The sequence below is a fragment of the Hippocampus comes genome, unplaced genomic scaffold, assembly GCF_001891065.2.
Source record: "Hippocampus comes isolate QL1 unplaced genomic scaffold, H_comes_QL1_v1.1 scaffold125, whole genome shotgun sequence".
Classification (NCBI taxonomy): Eukaryota; Metazoa; Chordata; class Actinopteri; order Syngnathiformes; family Syngnathidae; genus Hippocampus; species Hippocampus comes.
This window is the reverse complement of record NW_017805453.1, coordinates 1,224,485-1,242,624: the sequence shown is the minus strand read 5'-3', so window position 1 is coordinate 1,242,624 and position 18,140 is coordinate 1,224,485. Positions and strand designations below refer to the sequence as shown.

At 40.0% G+C, this 18,140-nt stretch overlaps 3 protein-coding genes across 6 annotated transcripts in view; 2 read left to right on the top strand and 1 right to left on the bottom strand.

Moving 5' to 3' along the window:
• The window catches only part of LOC109518445 (roundabout homolog 2), a 60,313-nt gene extending 51,593 nt beyond the window's left edge, over positions 1-8,720 (top strand). For 2 of the 3 annotated variants that reach the window (XM_019874260.1, XM_019874259.1), the window contains 9 exons: positions 459-501; positions 1,068-1,204; positions 1,293-1,574; positions 2,586-2,721; positions 5,191-5,474; positions 5,574-5,690; positions 7,207-7,335; positions 7,502-7,593; positions 8,476-8,720. In XM_019874260.1, the coding sequence (XP_019729819.1) occupies positions 459-501; positions 1,068-1,204; positions 1,293-1,574; positions 2,586-2,721; positions 5,191-5,474; positions 5,574-5,690; positions 7,207-7,335; positions 7,502-7,593; positions 8,476-8,487 (1,232 nt within the window). In that variant the 3' untranslated portion in view covers positions 8,488-8,720. The remainder of the gene's footprint in view (positions 1-458; positions 502-1,067; positions 1,205-1,292; positions 1,575-2,585; positions 2,722-5,190; positions 5,475-5,573; positions 5,691-7,206; positions 7,336-7,501; positions 7,594-8,475) is intronic. The other variant, XM_019874261.1, reaches the window with a different exon arrangement.
• A 2,769-nt stretch (positions 8,721-11,489) lies between these two features.
• Positions 11,490-14,478, top strand: lim2.3 (lens intrinsic membrane protein 2.3). Its single transcript, XM_019874268.1, has 5 exons — positions 11,490-11,811; positions 12,967-13,142; positions 13,528-13,677; positions 14,085-14,219; positions 14,320-14,478. Exons 1-5 carry the CDS (start codon positions 11,747-11,749, stop codon positions 14,379-14,381), a joined length of 588 nt encoding a protein of 195 aa, XP_019729827.1. The 5' UTR covers positions 11,490-11,746; the 3' UTR covers positions 14,382-14,478.
• Positions 14,479-15,887: 1,409 nt separating this feature from the next.
• Positions 15,888-17,774, bottom strand: LOC109518449 (uncharacterized). Of its 2 annotated transcripts, XM_019874267.1 has the most exons (4): positions 17,520-17,774; positions 16,933-17,012; positions 16,318-16,643; positions 15,888-16,122 (listed from the first exon to the last, which is right to left on the bottom strand). In XM_019874267.1, coding segments are annotated over exons 1-4 (657 nt in total). In that variant the 5' UTR covers positions 17,770-17,774; the 3' UTR covers positions 15,888-16,121. The 2 variants fall into 2 exon arrangements, with proteins under 2 accessions (XP_019729826.1, XP_019729825.1); XM_019874266.1 differs by having other exon boundaries at positions 16,933-17,774.
• Positions 17,775-18,140: the final 366 nt, after the last annotated feature.

Sequence of the window (18,140 nt, the reverse complement as noted above, 5' to 3'; positions counted from 1 at the left end):
CATGAGCTCATCTGTTTGATGTTAAGAAAGACTTTCTGTGTTGGAATTTTGTTGTATGCTTCAGTAAACGCCACAACCGAAAACCAAGAAAACTATTCGTTCCATCACAATTGTTTTGAAATGTCACCGGATTGTCTTGTCTTTGTTTTGTTTATAACAGCTGTAACTCTGTATCAATTCTCAAACTTTTACAACTCAAGGCCCAATTCAGAAACATGATTTCCTACCGGGACCGTTACAATCACTTTCATCCATAGAAAGCCCCAAATTTGTGCACGTGTGATAATTGAAATTTAATGGCGACTTATTGAAAAATTGACCTGACTAATTTTGAGTCCCAAGTTTCGTTGAAATCCCTTTAATGCTGTTGAAATTGTTTTAAAATCTTGTCATTTTTTACAACTTCATGTTTTCAAAACATGACTTATGCATCCTACTTTTTTCCCCCCTTCCTTTAGTTGGCTTTGCTCACGGTGAAGGAACTGAAATCATCAATGGAGGGTAAAGAATATGCTTTCAAATTGAGCTCTTATGACTGTTTTCATGTTCATGTTGTCATATACAAATGCATGTCAATAGATGAGAAAAGCGTTTATTGCAGTTACTGTAGTTCGATTTTTTTAAAAAAGTGAAACTCATGTACTCTCCGTGGAGTAAACAATTTCATGATGTAATTTTTATTTTGAAAATTACAGCTTGCGTTGAACAAAAATCCAATATTCACTTTTTCAATAAATGTGAATATTACCTTTGAAATAATCCAAATTAATTTTGATATAGAAACGAGGTACTCGATGACTTTTCCGAATGTTTTTTATCCCCTTTATGTTTACTGAATCTGTGTAATTTGCGTTTCACTCTTTTGGTTGAGCTACTGCAATAACAAAACTTTTTGACCAGATTTAAATTCATCACTTGTACTCTTTCAACTAATTTTGCCTTCACAATGATAACACATCCCATTTGCACTTTCAATACCAACGCAAACCACAACCACAATACTAAACGTGATGAGGATTCCCGCTTTGCTTATTGATATTGATTCACCTGTCCGGCCTTTCTTCCAGGCCGGGCATGTTGGGATCAAACATGGGCAACTTCCCGTGGCTGGCCGACTCGTGGCCCGCTCCTAACTTGATGCACAACAGCAAAGATTCCATCAACTGCTGTTCCGACAAACTAAACTCGGAGAAATACTACAACGGTAAGAAAGTGTGGGCGTGAACACTTGCACACGTGATTTTTTTTTTTTTTTTGGGTGGGGGTGTATAGTGTTCCACATTTCTGTGCAGCTGTCGGTATGGCCAACTACCACTCGGAGAAGCGCAACATGGCATCCGGCGACAGTCCCATCTACAGCACCATCAACGCGGCGGCCGAGGAGGACCTGCTGAGCTATTACGACACCTACTCCAGCGCCTCCTACAAACAGGGGCCCGACCCGTATAGCAGCAGCCCGGCACTGTCCAACAGTGGCCTGGTGGCTCTGGAGCAGGACTTGGACCAGTGGACTGCCCAATCGGGAAACTCCACCTCAGAATACGCCAAGCTGCACTACACCAAGAAGAGCAACGGTGAATGGATTGCTGTTTTTTTTTTCATGAAGACCGAACAAGGTTGCAGAATGTATTGGTTGAACATCTGCTGCTGTCCTGGCAACCACCAGGAAACTCTGCCAAGCGACAGTCTAAGCCCGAGAGGCATAACAATAAGATGTCCTTGCTTCGGTGAATACCATTCCATGTCTGAACACTAAACTCAATTCAATTTTATTTATAAGGCACTCGAAGAACAACCGCAGCTGAAATCAGACGCTGGTGTAAATACTGGAAATACAAAAAAATGAAGACAATTGAACATTATTTAGAAACAATTCAACAAGGGCACAGTCTCAAGCTGCGTTAAAAGTCAAAGAATACAAACAGGTATTGAGTTGTTTTTTAAACACACTACTTTTGTTTCTTTGTTTCAATTTGCGTATCCACAAATAGCTGCAAAAATTAAGTACAAAAGACTGGTCGTGATATAGAAGAGTTATTTTTTTTTCCCGGAAAAAAAGCATTTTAACATTCTTAACTTGCAATCTTGTGCGAAAATAAGTTGTTGATACTAAATTCAAATGAAACAATAAATTGCTCAGTCTTAGTGTTGGTCATGTAGGTGTAACGCATAGCCGGATTAAAAACCAATCGTCAAAACAGCCCACCTAAAGATTGATTAGTGTTGCAAAAAAAAAATTAAAATAACACAAAGCAGAGGCCATTCATTTGAATCCGCATGTGACGCTCGCTGAACTGAGGTCTCGCATGATATGAGCTGATTGCGTGATGTCATCCATAGCGGTAGTCCATATTTTGGGATAATAATTGCAAAAAAAAAAAAAAAAAAAAAACCGAAATAAAACTCCAAAATAATTAGTCAATGCAACGATTCGCACTGAGCTCAGTATGCCTTCCATACTTGATGTCCTTGAAGCTGGAAAAAAAAATGTCACCAAGAGAAGAGCGTGCTTCATGCCCGAACAGGTTGAGCAAGTGGACTGAAATGGTCATTGAAGCATGCTATCATGATTGTACTCTTGACAGAGAAACTGGTCAAGCAGAGATCCAACGGGTCGGTATGCACGCCAGCGCCTCTCACCTGGGTGGACGTGCTGTCTCTTCCTCTTCCTGCCAACAAGAACGGACATCGCCCAGAGGTGGACGGCGGGGACCAGTGCAGGTAAGACGGCTATCAACCTTCCCCTTCCTTCTTTAAAGGACAAGGACATACACGAACACAGGTGGTCATTTGCATAATAACCACCTTACAATGAGTATCGCCGCCAATGACATGACCGGCGAAGGTGGGTGAACTTCCGGAGCCACTTTCAAGTAAGGAGAGGAGTTTGTTGGGAATCTCCATATGCTGCACACAGTGCAGTGCAGTGATCCTTCACCGGGTTGCCCTGTGAGACTATCAGGTGTGCTGTGGGAAATACCTGTAATCTAAATTCACTTCATTTACTGACAGTTTTGGGGGCGGATATTCGCAACAGGGCCCTATTGAACAGTAAAATAGCACCCCATCAAAATGTTGATCATTTCTAGCAGGGTTCAAGAGGACACAGAGTTAAATGCATACAAACTTCTAATCCCACTACAGTGATCCTTCGATATTTCGCGGTTCGTTCGTTTATCGCGGTTTCAGTGCATCGTGAATTTTTTCAAACATATTCATAAAAAATTTTAAGTCCGCAAAAGGTCCGCGAGAAGCAGCGAAAGTCAGCAAAACAACAGCGAGTCACATAGAGCAACATATACTGTACTACATGTATATGTTTACTGTATTTTGTTATTCATAATTATTATTTTACTTTATGTTAACTGTTTTGTTAAGCGCTTTGTTACAGCTGCCGCTGTTGTGAAAGTGCTATAAAAATCAGCATGTATTGTATTGTATAAACTAACCTAACTTATACATGTTTAAATCTATTAGTATACAGCATTAAGTCATGATAATTACTTCAAAATTTACTTCTACATGCATGTATACCATTAAATTTGGCCTTAAAAATATTATGTACATTTACCGATATGGAGGGGGGGGGGGGTCGCTACTTCGCGTCTTTTCTTTTATCGCGGGGGGTTTTGGTCCCCATTAACCGGGATAAACGAGGGATTACTGTAATGCAATATGCAAGCCTACCCATCAGTGCTTTCCCCCTTAACCTGCCCACTGCATTTCGGATGTAATGCCCCCGTCCCACTCACCTCGCACTCTCCACCCGACCTCCACATGTGTTAGTCTGTGTCGTGTCTGAATGTGTATTTGCCTGTTTACTGAGGTGTCTTTTTTTTATCCATACTTTGCTGACCTCAGAGGAGTTTAGTCTTTTTTTTTTGTTCCCTCTCCTTTGTTATTTTATAAATATCGTGATTTGGGTGGGGGCGGGGAGGACTGCAGTTTTATTGAAGATTGCAGCAGTTGCCTGTCTAACTTATTCAAAGCAAACTTTTGAGTGAGTGTGGCTTGAGCAAATGAACATGCAGTGGTGTCTGCAGTCGGCGCTCTGTGGTTCCCGAGTGTTTTGCGTCTCTTCTAACTACTTGTGACAGGTTGGATTGCAGACAGAACGACGTGGCATGGCAGGGTTGCTCTGACCGTGCCGTGTCTTTACTGATGGCATTAGCCGTAATCTGACAAAATGAATTAACTCATTGTGTTTTGCAGCGACATGTCCGACATTTAATTGAGCCTGTTGGCACTGACAATGTTAGTCACAAAAGTGCTCCTGGTACTTTGAAATGAAAGCAACTCTAAGGAAATGCTGTTTGGAGACCGCCATGTTATAGATATTTAGTTAGTTACCCTTCCCTCATGTGGTGAAAACATCATTAAAAAACAATCACTATAAACCACAGGTTTACGTGATAAAGCCGGGATTTCTTGGAGCTGAATTTGCCTTTATTTTGTAAAGATCTTATTTGTTTATTTTCCAATTCATATTTTATTTTATTTGACATTCGTTTTCTGGGAAGAAAAAAAAAAAAAAACGAAATTACTCACCACTTTTTTTCCCCCACTGAGTACTTTTTTACTCTTGTGAAAATTATTTTTATGAAGGACTGTTTTTGTATTTGAGTGATATTCTTCCCTAACCATTTTTGGCCACTCTACCCACCTGCGGTTATTAATACAACATTCTAGCAGCTGCTTTCCTTTTAGAAAATACATTACAGATTTTTATTTAAATGTGAACTTCTATCCTTAAGGCACCACTGTATATGTATGAGCTGGTTCTATGAAATTATACTGTTTTTAGAGGTTGGGCTACATGTGTCTGGGCCATGACTGTGAAGGGTTTAATGTGCAGATACTGTCCCTCAATGTGTGCTCCAAAAAGGTCTGCTATGTACTGTACTGGGGGACCAGTAGAGTAGGAGATCACACTTCACCATAAAAAAAAATGTTCGCACCTAGCCTACGTATGCTAATCCTCGCGGAACACAATGTGCGTCCTGGCTTGTCCATCAACATTCTGTATCAGTGAAGTAGATGAAATCATTTACAATGCAGTTTCTTACCATTACTAACCCAAACCCGAACAAACAAGCAGTAAAAAAAGAGTCGTGAGGTGTTCTGAATATCCAGCCCTTGCCTTTCAGACAACCACTTGTACTGCAGTGTCTTATCTTTGTGGTCTTGTAGCTCCGGGGAGGAAGACGACGACTGGTGTCCCCCGCTGCCCGCCAGAACCTATCTGATGGACGAACCTTCCGCCGCCCTCCAGCCGTTACACTCTGCTACGTCCTCCCCTCAGCGAGACCCGTTGAACCCCACCGACAGTCCCCGTCCGCAGCACGTGGACCTGCTGGCTAGTCAGCACTCCTACTTTTCCCAGTCCAACCCGGATCTGTTCACCAAGACCGCTGAGGTGCACCATGGTAGCAGCCGCTGGGCAGAAACCTTGAGGGGCAACGGCTTCTCCAAAGGTCAGTGGAAACCGGGCCTTATGTGAGGCAAAAATCAGATCCCATATATTTTTCAAGCTCTTTGGATCCTCGAGGCTGATAACCACGCGTTCTTGTCAGGACAATCTCATGCCGCGCTCGGCGATTTGAGCCCCGCGGCTCTGGCGCACAGAGGCAGGAACAAGAAGAAATCCCCCAAGGATGGAACACTCAGGCGGGAGCCACACAGCCAAGCAGGTATCACGGACCCTGTAGCATTGTCTGTCCTTTAGCGCCACCATGACACTGAAATGTAGGCCAATGTATCAAATTAAGTCTAATGTCGTAAAAACAACAAAAAAATGTATGAAACACTGCAATAATAGCGCAGTCAGAGCATTACGAGGTTGAAGAGATCAATGTAGCTTTATTTATGTTAAAAAAAAAGGCCTTTTTATGTTAAAAGAAAAAAAAAGACCGACTAATCCTTTAAAATCCCCGTAAAGCAAACATAAAGAGACCATGACACACGACAGAGAAGAGTGTTGTGCACAACCCTGTCAAAGTATATAAAATAAGGCTTCAAAATGGTGAGAAATGAAGCTGTTCTCTGCCTCGACGCGTCTGCTCTACACACTGAAACCACACCGAGGTCACGTGTCAATCAAATGACATCAGGATGGGGCAGCAATCGGGAAATTCAGGGCAACTCGTGAATGGCTAAACAATCCCAATTTTTTTTTTTTGTCAGTAAGTTTGACTGTCGTGCGATCACCTGGCAATTGTGAGCCAATCAAACTGTTTCAAACAACTTTTCCAAAATGCACGGACAGAACAGTACCTCTGTTCTTCATAATGCCAGCTCAAACCTGTTGTGTCATGAGTTGCAAGACCGTGGCTTTAGTAACATTACGTCGCACTACCAAACCAAACACAACACATCCTTGGACTAAACAGACGACTTGATAGTCGACAAATCTCTTTCGTTTAAACCACAAAAATGATCAGGAATCACGAATCCTTTTCGGCCATCGGCTGTGCACCGTGGGCCTCTTCATCTCAAATTCCTGGGCTGAATTTGGCGCCCAGTGAGTCCCCGAATACCACAAACCTTCCTTGTGCCCACATATCCGAATACCGTATTTTCCTCATTAAAAGGCGCACCTAAAAGCCTTCCATTTTCTTAAAAGCTCACAGCGCGCCTTAAAATCCAATGCGCCCTTGTGTATGGTTATTACGGTAATATGTCGACCCCAAAATGGCTCCTTGCTGGTGACATGCTTCCAACGCAGAGTTCAAACTTAAGGCGATCGGTTACGCAGTTGAACACGGAAATAGAGCAGAAGCAAGAGAGTTCAATGTTAACGAGTCAATGTTATAACTTGCTGTTGGTTACGTGAACTGTGTCGCTGCTTTATTAAATAAGTTTTACTGACATTTGATCATTCTGGAGCAACGTTCATTTTATTTTACCATATTCATGTTTGAACAAGCGGTTTCCATGTTCATCCTCTTAATGTGTTTTGAAATGCACTTTCAGAATGAAAAATAAGCATCATCGAATGAACCAGATGAGATTAAAGCGTCTCGAGCATTTGTTTAAAACATATACAATAGATACAATGCACATGGTATGCCTAAAGTAGGTGATATTTAAAGGCATCTGTGGCCATGGGGGCAGCCATCTGCCTCGAGCGGTCTAACCTTTAGGCCTATTTTCCCCCCTAATACGAGTTGTAATTAAGCAGGGTGTTTATTTCCCACATTGCCACAGATTTGCCCCCTCCTCCATCCCCCCCACCCCCTGAGAACTCCTTGCAGCCTCTTGCCAATGTTGTGACCCTCGCAAGCGACAACCATGTCTCCTCCCACCCGAGAGCAGCCGCAAAATGGTCATCACAGGGTAGGTGGATGTAAAGATAACAACAGCTGGATGACTTTTAATGTGATGATCATGTAAATCCACATATCAGGATGGGGGACCTGAACCATCACATTGGGTTTAGCGTTTGACCTATATACAGTATATATGTTGAAATAAAATCACGTGATCCGCTTGTCATTTACAGATGAGAATGTAATCCAGTACGGGTCGTCCAACCAGATGTCCGGCTATGCATCGCTGGTCGGTGTCTTTACCCAGTCCCCAGCTTCTGGACAGGTAATGAGCGAACCATCTAGCTGCTAGTCATACACACCACTGACTCAATTTGGAAATCCATGTATAATCATGTTGTTGCATTATTACGTTATGCTTATCCGAACAGCATAATAGCCAAAATTGTAACTCACGTTTCTGCCTAGCGACAAGGACCAGGAAAAACAATGATAAAAATGGTTTTTATTTGCCAATACAGTGGTACCTCTACTTATAAAATTAATTGGTTCTGGAAGAAATTTCTTAACTTGAAAATGTTGTAAGTAGAGACGCGTTTTCCATGTAATTGCCCTAATTTGTTCCAAGCCCTACCAAAATTCAGACATAAATGTTTCCTAAAGCATAACAATGCATCAAAATGCATAACAAATACATGTTACAATTAAAATTTCCAAGGCAAACATCAGCATAGTGAGCGATCGCCCGACTGGTGAGCACGTTTTCTGGGTGATTCACATTTACGTAAAACTATCGGAACATCTCATAGCCCGAGGAGCGAATGATGAGGACGCTGCCTAGACACAAATCTATCTATCCACACACATAGACACATTCGATAGAGGCCCCTCTTAGCCAATGGGATACCAGGATGATGCTCAGTAGTAGCCAGTGGCAGAGCAGCTACGAGTGTGTTGCGTTCAGGAACCTCGCACCTGCGATTAGCAGCCCAGACTGTATTTTTACCTTTCGTATCTTGACATTTCTTTCATAACAAGAGGCAATATTTTCGTGTTGAGGCATTTCGTAACTTTAGGAAAAACAATTAATTAAAGCATTCCTGTCCATCTGCATTTGGAGATGGGGATAACATAAGCAAGCTGCTTCCATTACATAGCCACGTATCATGTTAGTGTCGCTAACTGTGCTACTTTTGTTTCCTTCCAGAACCTTATGTGAGCCGACATCCTCTCAATATCCTTCTTTGTGAGCCATCCATTAAAAAAAGTGTGAAAAATAAATGAAGGACTTCACATCCAAGCTGTCTGTAAAATGTCCAGACTCAATCCATGGGACCTTTTCACAATTCCTACAGTGTTTTGTCATCCTGGATTATTGAAATGAAAATAAAGTGTATATATTAGCTCATGCTAATCCATAGCCACCATTAAATTGTGCACATCTACGACATAGTGACAGGCGTGTGCATCTGTGTGTTTAATGTTTGCATTGACTGTGTGCCAAAGTCAGGAGGCCACAACAGTGACGGTGTGCTGTCTAAGAGGTATTTGCTTTTGTATTCTCTGCTGCTATTAAAACGCACGCACGCACGCACGCACACGCACGCACGCACACACACACACACACACACACACACACACACACACACACACACACACACACACACACACAAAACACTTGACCTGTGAGCAACACTATCAAACCATTGGCATGCAACAGCGCCCACTGGTGGCCCAGATGGGAATTTGACCACATGCAAATGACTGGGACAATGAAAATTAATTAATAGCAAATGGTTGTGAAATGAACCGGTATTCTAAACTCATATAGTAACAAATAGTTTCGTTTATGTAAGACTTTTCATATTTCTTTAGTCTATTTTTATTTTGTATTGGTTAATTTGAAATCACTTCAATACATTAGTCCATTTTAAATATAAAGTATATGAATAAACACTGTTTGTGAAACAAGCAGCTATTTTTCGACTATATTTTAAAGTTTAATTCACTTCATATTTTCTCATTGTATAATTTTATACAAAGACTTCCCAACTGTATAAAACACTTTGTGAAATAAGTGAACGGTATTTTTCACATTTAAATTTTCAATGTATTATTTGTTCATTAATATAATATTCAAGATGTGGATCTCAATTTTGAATATAATATGCATAATTTGAAATTAGTAAACATTAACAATATAGCTGAAATTTCAAGCAACTCGTTTTGTTTATTTATTTGATTCATGGGAAATAATATATACAAACAAATGTTCAATAAATCTCATGTAATAAATGTTACTTCAGGCTCCCCAATAAAATGAATGGATTAACTATTTTACACAGCAATTCCCTTTTAAAGGTATCAAAAATCATTAATTATCCTTAAAATAATACAGATAGTTTATTTTTGTTGCTTTGACAAGGATGCAACCTGACAATAAAGTGGATGTGTATGTCCCTTACTTGTGGTCGTTTATATTTGATCTTATTAAAACGTTGCCCCTCTTTTGTGTGAATGCAATTGCTTCCACTTTTGTTGTATCAGCTACAGGGCAGTATCTGAAAAACGTGCGTGCGAGAGCCAAAAGTCGTTTTGGATCCCGGAGAGAGGATTTTTGAATGTATCGCTGAGAAAATGATGTGAATATTACATTTGAATCATAAAGTGTCAGTGCACGTGTGTACTTATTGATCTGCGTGTCTGTGAATACTGCACTGTTCTGTGACACCCCTGTACATCGCCACTGGCTTTGATCCATTCATTATTTTTTAATAAATCCATTTTTAAAATTCTGGGTGATTGCATGGTGTGTCAGAAAGGTTCCAGGACTGTTTGAAAAGAGATACATTTCATATCCAATGATTTCAATTTTCACAATTTGGTTGTAATCCCCACAATCGAGTCATTCTGACAAAGTCCATTTAGGAGTAAATTAAGACGAGCTCATCATTACATGGTTTCAGATTCTTACCTTGAGTGACATCTGCCACCGTCTTTTGCTCCACTTGCTCACTAACGTTGAGTCAGGTTCTGAAAAAACACAATGGGAAGGAAGGAAGGAATCACACAAGGAAGAAGCAAAACAAGACGGCTGTGGACGGAGACTACTTTTTGAAGGCGATTACTGCGTCCTCATGTGGACATATAATGGTACTGCAACCATCATCATCATCATCATCATCATCATCATTATCATCATCGTCGCTAAACCCAAACTATAATAACTTCACAACACTAATTTTGAAACCCAACCCTCAGAAAAAAAACATACTCATGAACCTATTTTAAAATTCTACTTTGAAAGCCTCAACTTAGTTTAGAACACTACTGTAAAACCCTAATCCTATTGTTAAACCCTGGCCCTAGTTGAAAACTGTGTATAGAAAAACCCTGCCTTCAAACATTAACTACGTTAAACCCCCTGCTTTGAAACCCTAACCGTAAATTGAAACCCTAACCCGAGTTTTAAACTCTACTTTGAAACACTAACCTGAGTTTGACATCCTACTTTAAAACCATAATCTAGTTTAAAACCCTACTTTGAAACCCTAACCTTAGTTTAATATTCAACATTAAAACCCTAATGCTCATTTAAAACCATACTTTGAGACCCTAACCCTCATTTAAAACTCTGCCTTGAAACCTTAACGATAGTTTAAAACCCTACCTTGAAACCCTAACCGTAATTCAAAACCCTCCTTTAAACCCTAACTCTATTTTAAACCCTAATCCGAGTTCAAACCCCTCCTTTGAAACTATAAACGGATTTTTTTTGAAACTTTGAATCCCTAATCAAACTTTAAAACCCTACTTTTAAACCCTAACCCAGGTTTTAAACCCTACTTAGAAACCACAACCTTGATTTAAAATCCTACTTTGAAACCCTAACCCTAGATTAAAACCCTACCTTGAAACCATAACCCCGGATTAGTACATTTATCCTAATTTGTAACCCTACTTCGAACTCAAATCACTTATTTGAAAACCGAACCAATGCCTGGTCTGGTCATCTTGTTTGCCCTTGGTCACAATAACCATTATTATTTGTTTGATATCCAATTTTGCTGACCCCAAGATGAAATCCCAAATTTGAAACCCTAAACCTGGCCTGAAACCCTGACCCTAACCTGAACTCCCAGCCCAAAGTTAATAAATGATATAATAAGAACACAAGGAGTAAATAAGCGATGGGAAATGTTGCGGCACTAAAAAGTCAAAGTTAGCGCTAAATAAGTTTGGTTGACTGGCCAGCAATTGTCCTATAAAGTTTTGGTGGCATTTTCAGCATTTTGAAAGGAAAGCGCACAGTCATCACTTTGGGCTTTCACGGTTTTGTGTTTTCAGCAGATTCCCTCCAACAACAAAACAGCACGCGCGAACGGCGCCCCGCGATTGGTCGCACCCCCACTGTTCGGCGTTTCCCTGCGGCAAACAAAACTTTCCCGACGCTTGCAGCGACACTCGGCCTCGTCTGCATGCGCGTGGACTCATCACCGCGGCGCTTCCACTTTGCGTTGGGAAAGGAAAGCACGCCGGCCAGGTAAGGAAAGCAAAGCATTAAATCTTCGTCATCGAAGTTTCGCATTCAGTCTTTGTCTGAATTTTTTGGGGGGGGGAAACAATTCTTGAAAACATGGGAGGGAAAAACTCGTAATATTGTAATTTCATCTGAACTTTGCCTTGGTTTTTATTTCTAGAAAAAAAATGCATTTCTTCCCAAAATATCGTCCCTACACCCCATTTAAGTATCCCATTTTTATTCAAAGAAAAAAAAATCACTAAAAATTCAGATTGTTTTCTTTCCAAAAATGCTGCTTTTTCACTCCATGCATTATTACAAAGTAAAACGTTTTTTGCACAATAATCTTTGGAAACACGTTTCTCAAAACAGATGAATTTTTCTGAAGAATGCTACTTTTTGTTAAACTTTTCCAGTTTCCAAATTCCAATTTTTGTCTCTGAAAATTGTAACTTTTTTTCCTTTAACATTAGGGTTTTTTTTTTCCCTGAAGATGTTTTTTTTATTAGGACTTTCCTCGCTGTTTTAAAACTTTTTTTCAATTATTTCTCAGAAAAATTTTACTTTTTGTTTCACCATGTTCCAATTTTTGACTGAAAATGGTCACTTCTTTGTCATATTTTGACTTTTTTCTCTCTAAATTAACACTTTCAACTTGAATTAATGGGATTATTTCTCAATAATTCTATTTTATTTCTCAGAAGATAAAGAACACTAAAAACTATCTTGTTTTTTTCACTCTTGCTAATTTTGTTTTTTTTTTAACACTGAAACCCTTCTTTCTGGAATATTTAGATGCTTTTATATATTCTTAAAAAAAAAATTAAATTAAAAAAAGGAGAAAAAAAACAAACCCCTCCACAAACTTTCCTCAGAAAATAAAATGTGGATATGCTCAAAATATGTTGGTAGCTTTCCCGTAATATTAAACTTTTTTCCCCCCATTGATTTTTCACAATTTTATAAATGTTATAGTACTTTTTGATTGTTGTTCATTAAAATTCTTTGGAAAGATGATTTTCTTCCCAGTGTCTTTTTTTTTTTTTTTTTAAATTTAAGCAATCTCACTTCTGTTTCCCCTTATATATGACAACGGTCCACCTACTAGGCAGCTCATCAGGTTGACGTGAAAACACGAGCTCATTTATGTTTTGTGTGTGTGGGGGGGGGGGTCAGTATGTACAGCTTCATGGGAGGCGGCTTGTTCTGCGCCGGAGTAGGCAACATCCTCCTGATCGTCTCCACGGCAACCGACTATTGGATGCAATACCGCCACTCCAGCAATTACATGCATCAGGGCCTGTGGCGCTACTGTGTGCCCGGCAAATGCATGACACACACGGACAGCATCGGTAAGACCAAAACACACACACACGCACAAGTGCATTTGAATTCCATATGAATTTATAATTGATTTGGTAGACTGTGTCATGAAAACCAATACACTGTATCAGCCATGAACATTTCATACTGTATATGGTGTGTGTGTGTGTGTGTGTGTATGTGTGTGTATATATATATATATTTTTTTTTTTTTTTTTTTGTTTTTGTTTTTTCGGGGTAGAATGGAAGACGATTTGAATCGGAAAATGAAGTTATTGATTCCACTTTGAAATGGGCCATCCCCGAATGAAATTTTTTGGGGTGGAGGTTTGTTTGCTGGTGAATGAAGCGAGAGGGGAAAGTGAGAAGTTGCAGCGTTTTGACTGCGCTTGCTTGCATCCCTTCGGTCGGCAGCATACTGGGACGCCACGCGGGCTTTCATGATCCTATCCCTGCTGGCGTGCTTCATCGGCATCGTCATCGGCGTCATGGCCTTCATCCACTATTCCTCCTTTGACGGCTTCGACAAGACCTTCGCTGCCGGAATTCTCTTCTTCATCTCCTGTGAGCACCAAAACAGCACTCCTGCATTCCATCCAGCCTCACTTTTTGCCATTTAGTCGCTGTCTACATTTCTTGGATTATCTTAAGATCGGTTGTGGAGAAAATGCATCTTTTTCTCAAAATATTTTGATTCGTTTTTTTCCCCAGAAATACACCAAATTTTTCAGATTCTCACAAAAATGTTTTGTCAAGATAACAAAAAACAAAAATATCTCAACAAAACAAGTTCTGTCTCACAATATTCCTTTTTTTCCAGAGGAATACAGCTTTCTGAAAATATTCACCATTTTCACTGGGAAAAAAATGCAAAATGTTTCCTAATTTTAATAAAAATATAAATATCAAAAAATACGCCTAACATTTGGTTTTGATGCTATTGTTTTGGGTCTTAATTTGTATGCACTTAGGTTTCTTCGTGCTGCTGGCCATGGCAGTGTACACAGGCGTGACGGTCAACTATTACGGTAAACGCTATGGGAGCTGGCGCTTCTCCTGGTCCTACATCATGGGCTGGGTGGCAGTGGTGCTCACCTTCTTCTCAGGTACTTCTCCTCTTCCTCTTCCTCTTCAGCATCATCATCATCAACATCATAATCATGACACGCATTCGCAGTTTTGAGAAATCCTTGTTGCTCGTCGCAGGTATCTTCTACATGTGCGCCTACCGCATGCACGAATGCCCACGGAATTCAAACTCGCGCTGACATCGCCGAGATGCCCGTGCCAACTGCCAACTTCATTTCCTCTTCAAGCCTCATGAATATTCATAAGCAAGGTCAATAAACCACTGAGTGCATCTGCCTGGTTGCCACGTTGTTGTTTTCAAGAAAACAGTTCTTTCTTTTTATTGATTGCTTGTAAAAAGAAGGTAAATAGTGTTAATATATTTGAAAAATCCATATAACATCCTTTAGATCCTCATGACAAATTTGGGAATAAGTCTTTATTTCTAGATCCTAATTAGATTCAAGCATTCAAAATCTTTGTGTTTCTTTCTCTGAAAATGTCCATTGTTATTTATTAAAAATATCTTTTTCTCAAAAAATAATTTGAGAAAACTGTACTCGACCTCACTCGGGTGTTTCCAACTTTTGTTCCCAACAACACATTAGAAACTCGAACAAAAAGTCCACAAGTATTCACATCATTTTCACTTAGATTTCCATATTATGATACATGTTCATAATATTTCCAGGTATGGAATAGTACAATATGAATGCAAAGACTTGAATGATATTGTATACACTCGGTCATCAAATCGGTGTCAGTTCAGTCTGTCAAATGGTTTGCCAGCAAAGATTTTTAAAGTCCAGCAGGTGTCAGTGACACAGTATCAATACAGAGTGTCATTGTGTCAACATTTTTCATGGTGCCATATGGGCCCATCACGAGACACCAGTACTTGGGATTCTGAAGGCATTTCGCCATGATGTTAGCAACACACCCGAAAGGTGACTGGAAAAGAAATTAGCCACAAAAAACTGCAAACGACATGAAGTTAAGTCAGAAGACATTTGGAAATAAATGATTCCCATTTCATGTTGTCCCATTCAAGTTGTAAATGTCGGTCCGTGCGTCCAATGGTACGGAGCCCCTAAGGGGACATGGAAGGAAAAAAAAAAAAACTTTGCGAGATCTCGCAAAGTAATGCGAGATCTCGCAAAGAATGAGAGATCTCGCAAAGAAAGAATGCGAGATCTCGCAAAGAATGCGAGATCTCGCAAAGTAATGCGAGATCTCGCAAAGTATTCCAAAGTATTGCGAGATCTCGCAAAGAATGCGAGATCTCGCAAAGTATTCCAAAGTATTGCGAGATCTCGCAATCTTTTATTTATTTATTTATTTTTAATGCTGTTGATGTGCTTCCGGGTCATCGTACGTCTCATCGAAAACAACAATCATGGAAATGCACCACTTATTCTCATGACGGTTTCAGGCAAAATGGGAGTTTTCAGTTTTACCCAAAGGTATTAAGTTTTATATTCCATTTAAAATTTTGAGATTGATGTTTGTAAGAATTTGTCAATGTGAATAAAATGTGTTCCAAATCATTCTAAGTTTTTTTAAACACAAGACACCACCTGCTGACGAAAGTGAGGAGTGACAATTACGTAGTCATTTACAGGCAGGTGAAAATTCAATTGGGATGATGTACAATTATGCAGGAATACTCTTCAGCATCCACGTTGGTTAAGTATTTATGGATAAAGTCAGCAACCAAGAAAGAATGTTTATTTACACCAATAATGCTTTGACAAATAAACATTTTATATTGTAGATCAAATATGTTGTCCTTATACAGGAAGAAAAACAGCAGATAAAAATGCTTTTAATTATGATGGCTATACATTATTCGTCATCAAAAGTGTTTCAATTATCCATTGAAAGTGAAGTGATAAAAGAACTGACAATGGTCAAATTCAGGCTTCAATAAATGTTACTTCTCACACCAGCTGAGGAGCCATAATATACTTTGGCCCAAACACCAAGCAAAACATAGATGGCTGTAATTTATATTTACATTTGAATATAAAATAATAGAATATAAATACCATTCTAATATGATTGGTGTTCGAAAGGAAAACTACTTTCACCAACAGTTACATGTCTCTGAACCCTGAAAACATAATCCTTGTAATTTAAAGAGTAGCGGTGAGGGCCGCTCTGAGGTGCAAATACAAGTTCACAGCCTGATATCGATCTTTTGGTGGCATTAAATCGGACCGGGACATTAAAAAAGCACACAATGCAAATACATCCGGATCACAAGGCATGGTCAAACGAAAGACACACTGGCTTTTGCACAGTTGAACTTGTTCATCGTCAACTGGGGAGAGGAAGTCCCTTGTACCATAAAGTTCAGGTAACGTATACATCACGTTGGGCCGACCACTGGGGACATTCATGTTCTTTGAGGGCCTGATGAGATGGCTGTTCCAAACTAGGGCCATGTCATCCAACTCATCCTGTTGAAAATAGTATACAGACAGATTAAGAAGGAGCTGCACAGTCATATCAGCTTTTATGAGCAAGAAATTATAGCATGAAGCTGCTTTTTTGTCTCACTCCTCCCCTCTCATGTGTACCACATCTCACCACTACCCACTTTTCCTTCACCTTCACCCTGTGACACCGCCCCCCACCACCATTATCTTCTTTCTTTCTTTCGTGTTCCTGTTCACTTTCCCATCAACTCACTCTCACATACAAAAATACACATTTAATTAATGAGTCTATCAGAATGTATGAACTCACCTGAATAAGTCCCATGCAACAAAATTGTAGGATGTTTTTGTCCAGAAATCCACCATCAAAGAAGCCATTGTCTCTGAGGTCTGTGAAGAGGGATAACCAGAACTCCATGCACTGGCTGCGAAGAAACCGCCACCAATATTCAATTCTTTGATTGGCGGTGCTGGCTCCATCCAAGTAACTGTCAAGAGTGTTGCCTGGCGGTATTGGCACCAGGAAACGCTGGAAGCCTTTAACGTGACCATTTTCAGTCCCAAGATCAGCTCGAACGATTCGAGGACAACCCCCCAAACGGTGCACAACTTCGATGTAGTAACCTCCAATCAACTTCGGGTCACTACTTGTTGTGTAGGCATTGAGCCACATTATTTTCCTTGAAAAACCATCAATTGCCCCATTGATACAAATTCCAAATGGTTTCAGTTTGTCATAGGAGTCCATGTGCCATATAAAATTTGGCCCTTTGGAGAAGTAGTTTCGTCGTCTCAGACGTCTTGCTTGCCTTAACGACACTCCTCTCGGATCCAACTCTTTCAGGACCAGACGAACGTCCTCTTTCCTGACAAGAAGTCCATATTCTCTGCACTTACTGTACATCCACCTGTAACCGTGTAGTTGTCCGGAATGCTGCAATTGGTTGCGAATGAAGTCAACCAGGACTCCCAAGTCATTGAACGTTTTCCGACGAAATAGTCCTCTTTGGTTCAGCACTCGCTTCAAATGTCTTTCGCTTATTTGGAAACCGTATTTAACATCAAGAACAGATTTAATGTCTTTGTATTTTAAGCCAATTTCAAAGTAAAATTCTATTAAACTCACGAACGGTTGAACACCCTCCATGATTGTTGTTTTGATGATACGTACGATGACCCGGAAGCACATCAACGAGCATTAAAAATAAATAAATAAATAAAGGATTGCGAGATCTCGCAATACTTTGGATTACTTTGCGAGATCTCGCATTCTTTGCGAGATCTCGCATTCTTTCTTTGCGAGATCTCGCATTCTTTGCGAGATCTCGCATTACTTTGCGAGATCTCGCAAAGTTTTTTTTTTTTTCCTTCCATGTCCCCTTAGGGGCTCCGTACAATGGTGCTGGGGCCAGCAAAACAACTTTTGGAATGCCCAGACTGCACCCCACCGATATCTTTATCTACATTTTGTCAGTCTCCTAAAATGATGGCCCACATCATTTGTCATAGAACAAGAAA

Bases quoted from the DNA above. Each gene is read 5' to 3' on its own strand.
- lim2.3 (XM_019874268.1), top strand. From the start codon at position 11,747: ATGCGCGTGGACTCATCACCGCGGCGCTTCCACTTTGCGTTGGGAAAG. The intron at 11,812-12,966 runs GTAAGGAAAGCA...GGGGGGGGTCAG, and splicing joins AAGGAAAGCACGCCGGCCAG to TATGTACAGCTTCATGGGAG. The intron at 13,678-14,084 runs GTGAGCACCAAA...GTATGCACTTAG, and splicing joins AATTCTCTTCTTCATCTCCT to GTTTCTTCGTGCTGCTGGCC.
- LOC109518449 (XM_019874266.1), bottom strand. From the start codon at position 17,769: ATGGAGGGTGTTCAACCGTTCGTGAGTTTAATAGAATTTTACTTTGAA. The intron at 16,644-16,932 runs GTGAGTTCATAC...TATTTTCAACAG, and splicing joins GTTGCATGGGACTTATTCAG to GATGAGTTGGATGACATGGC.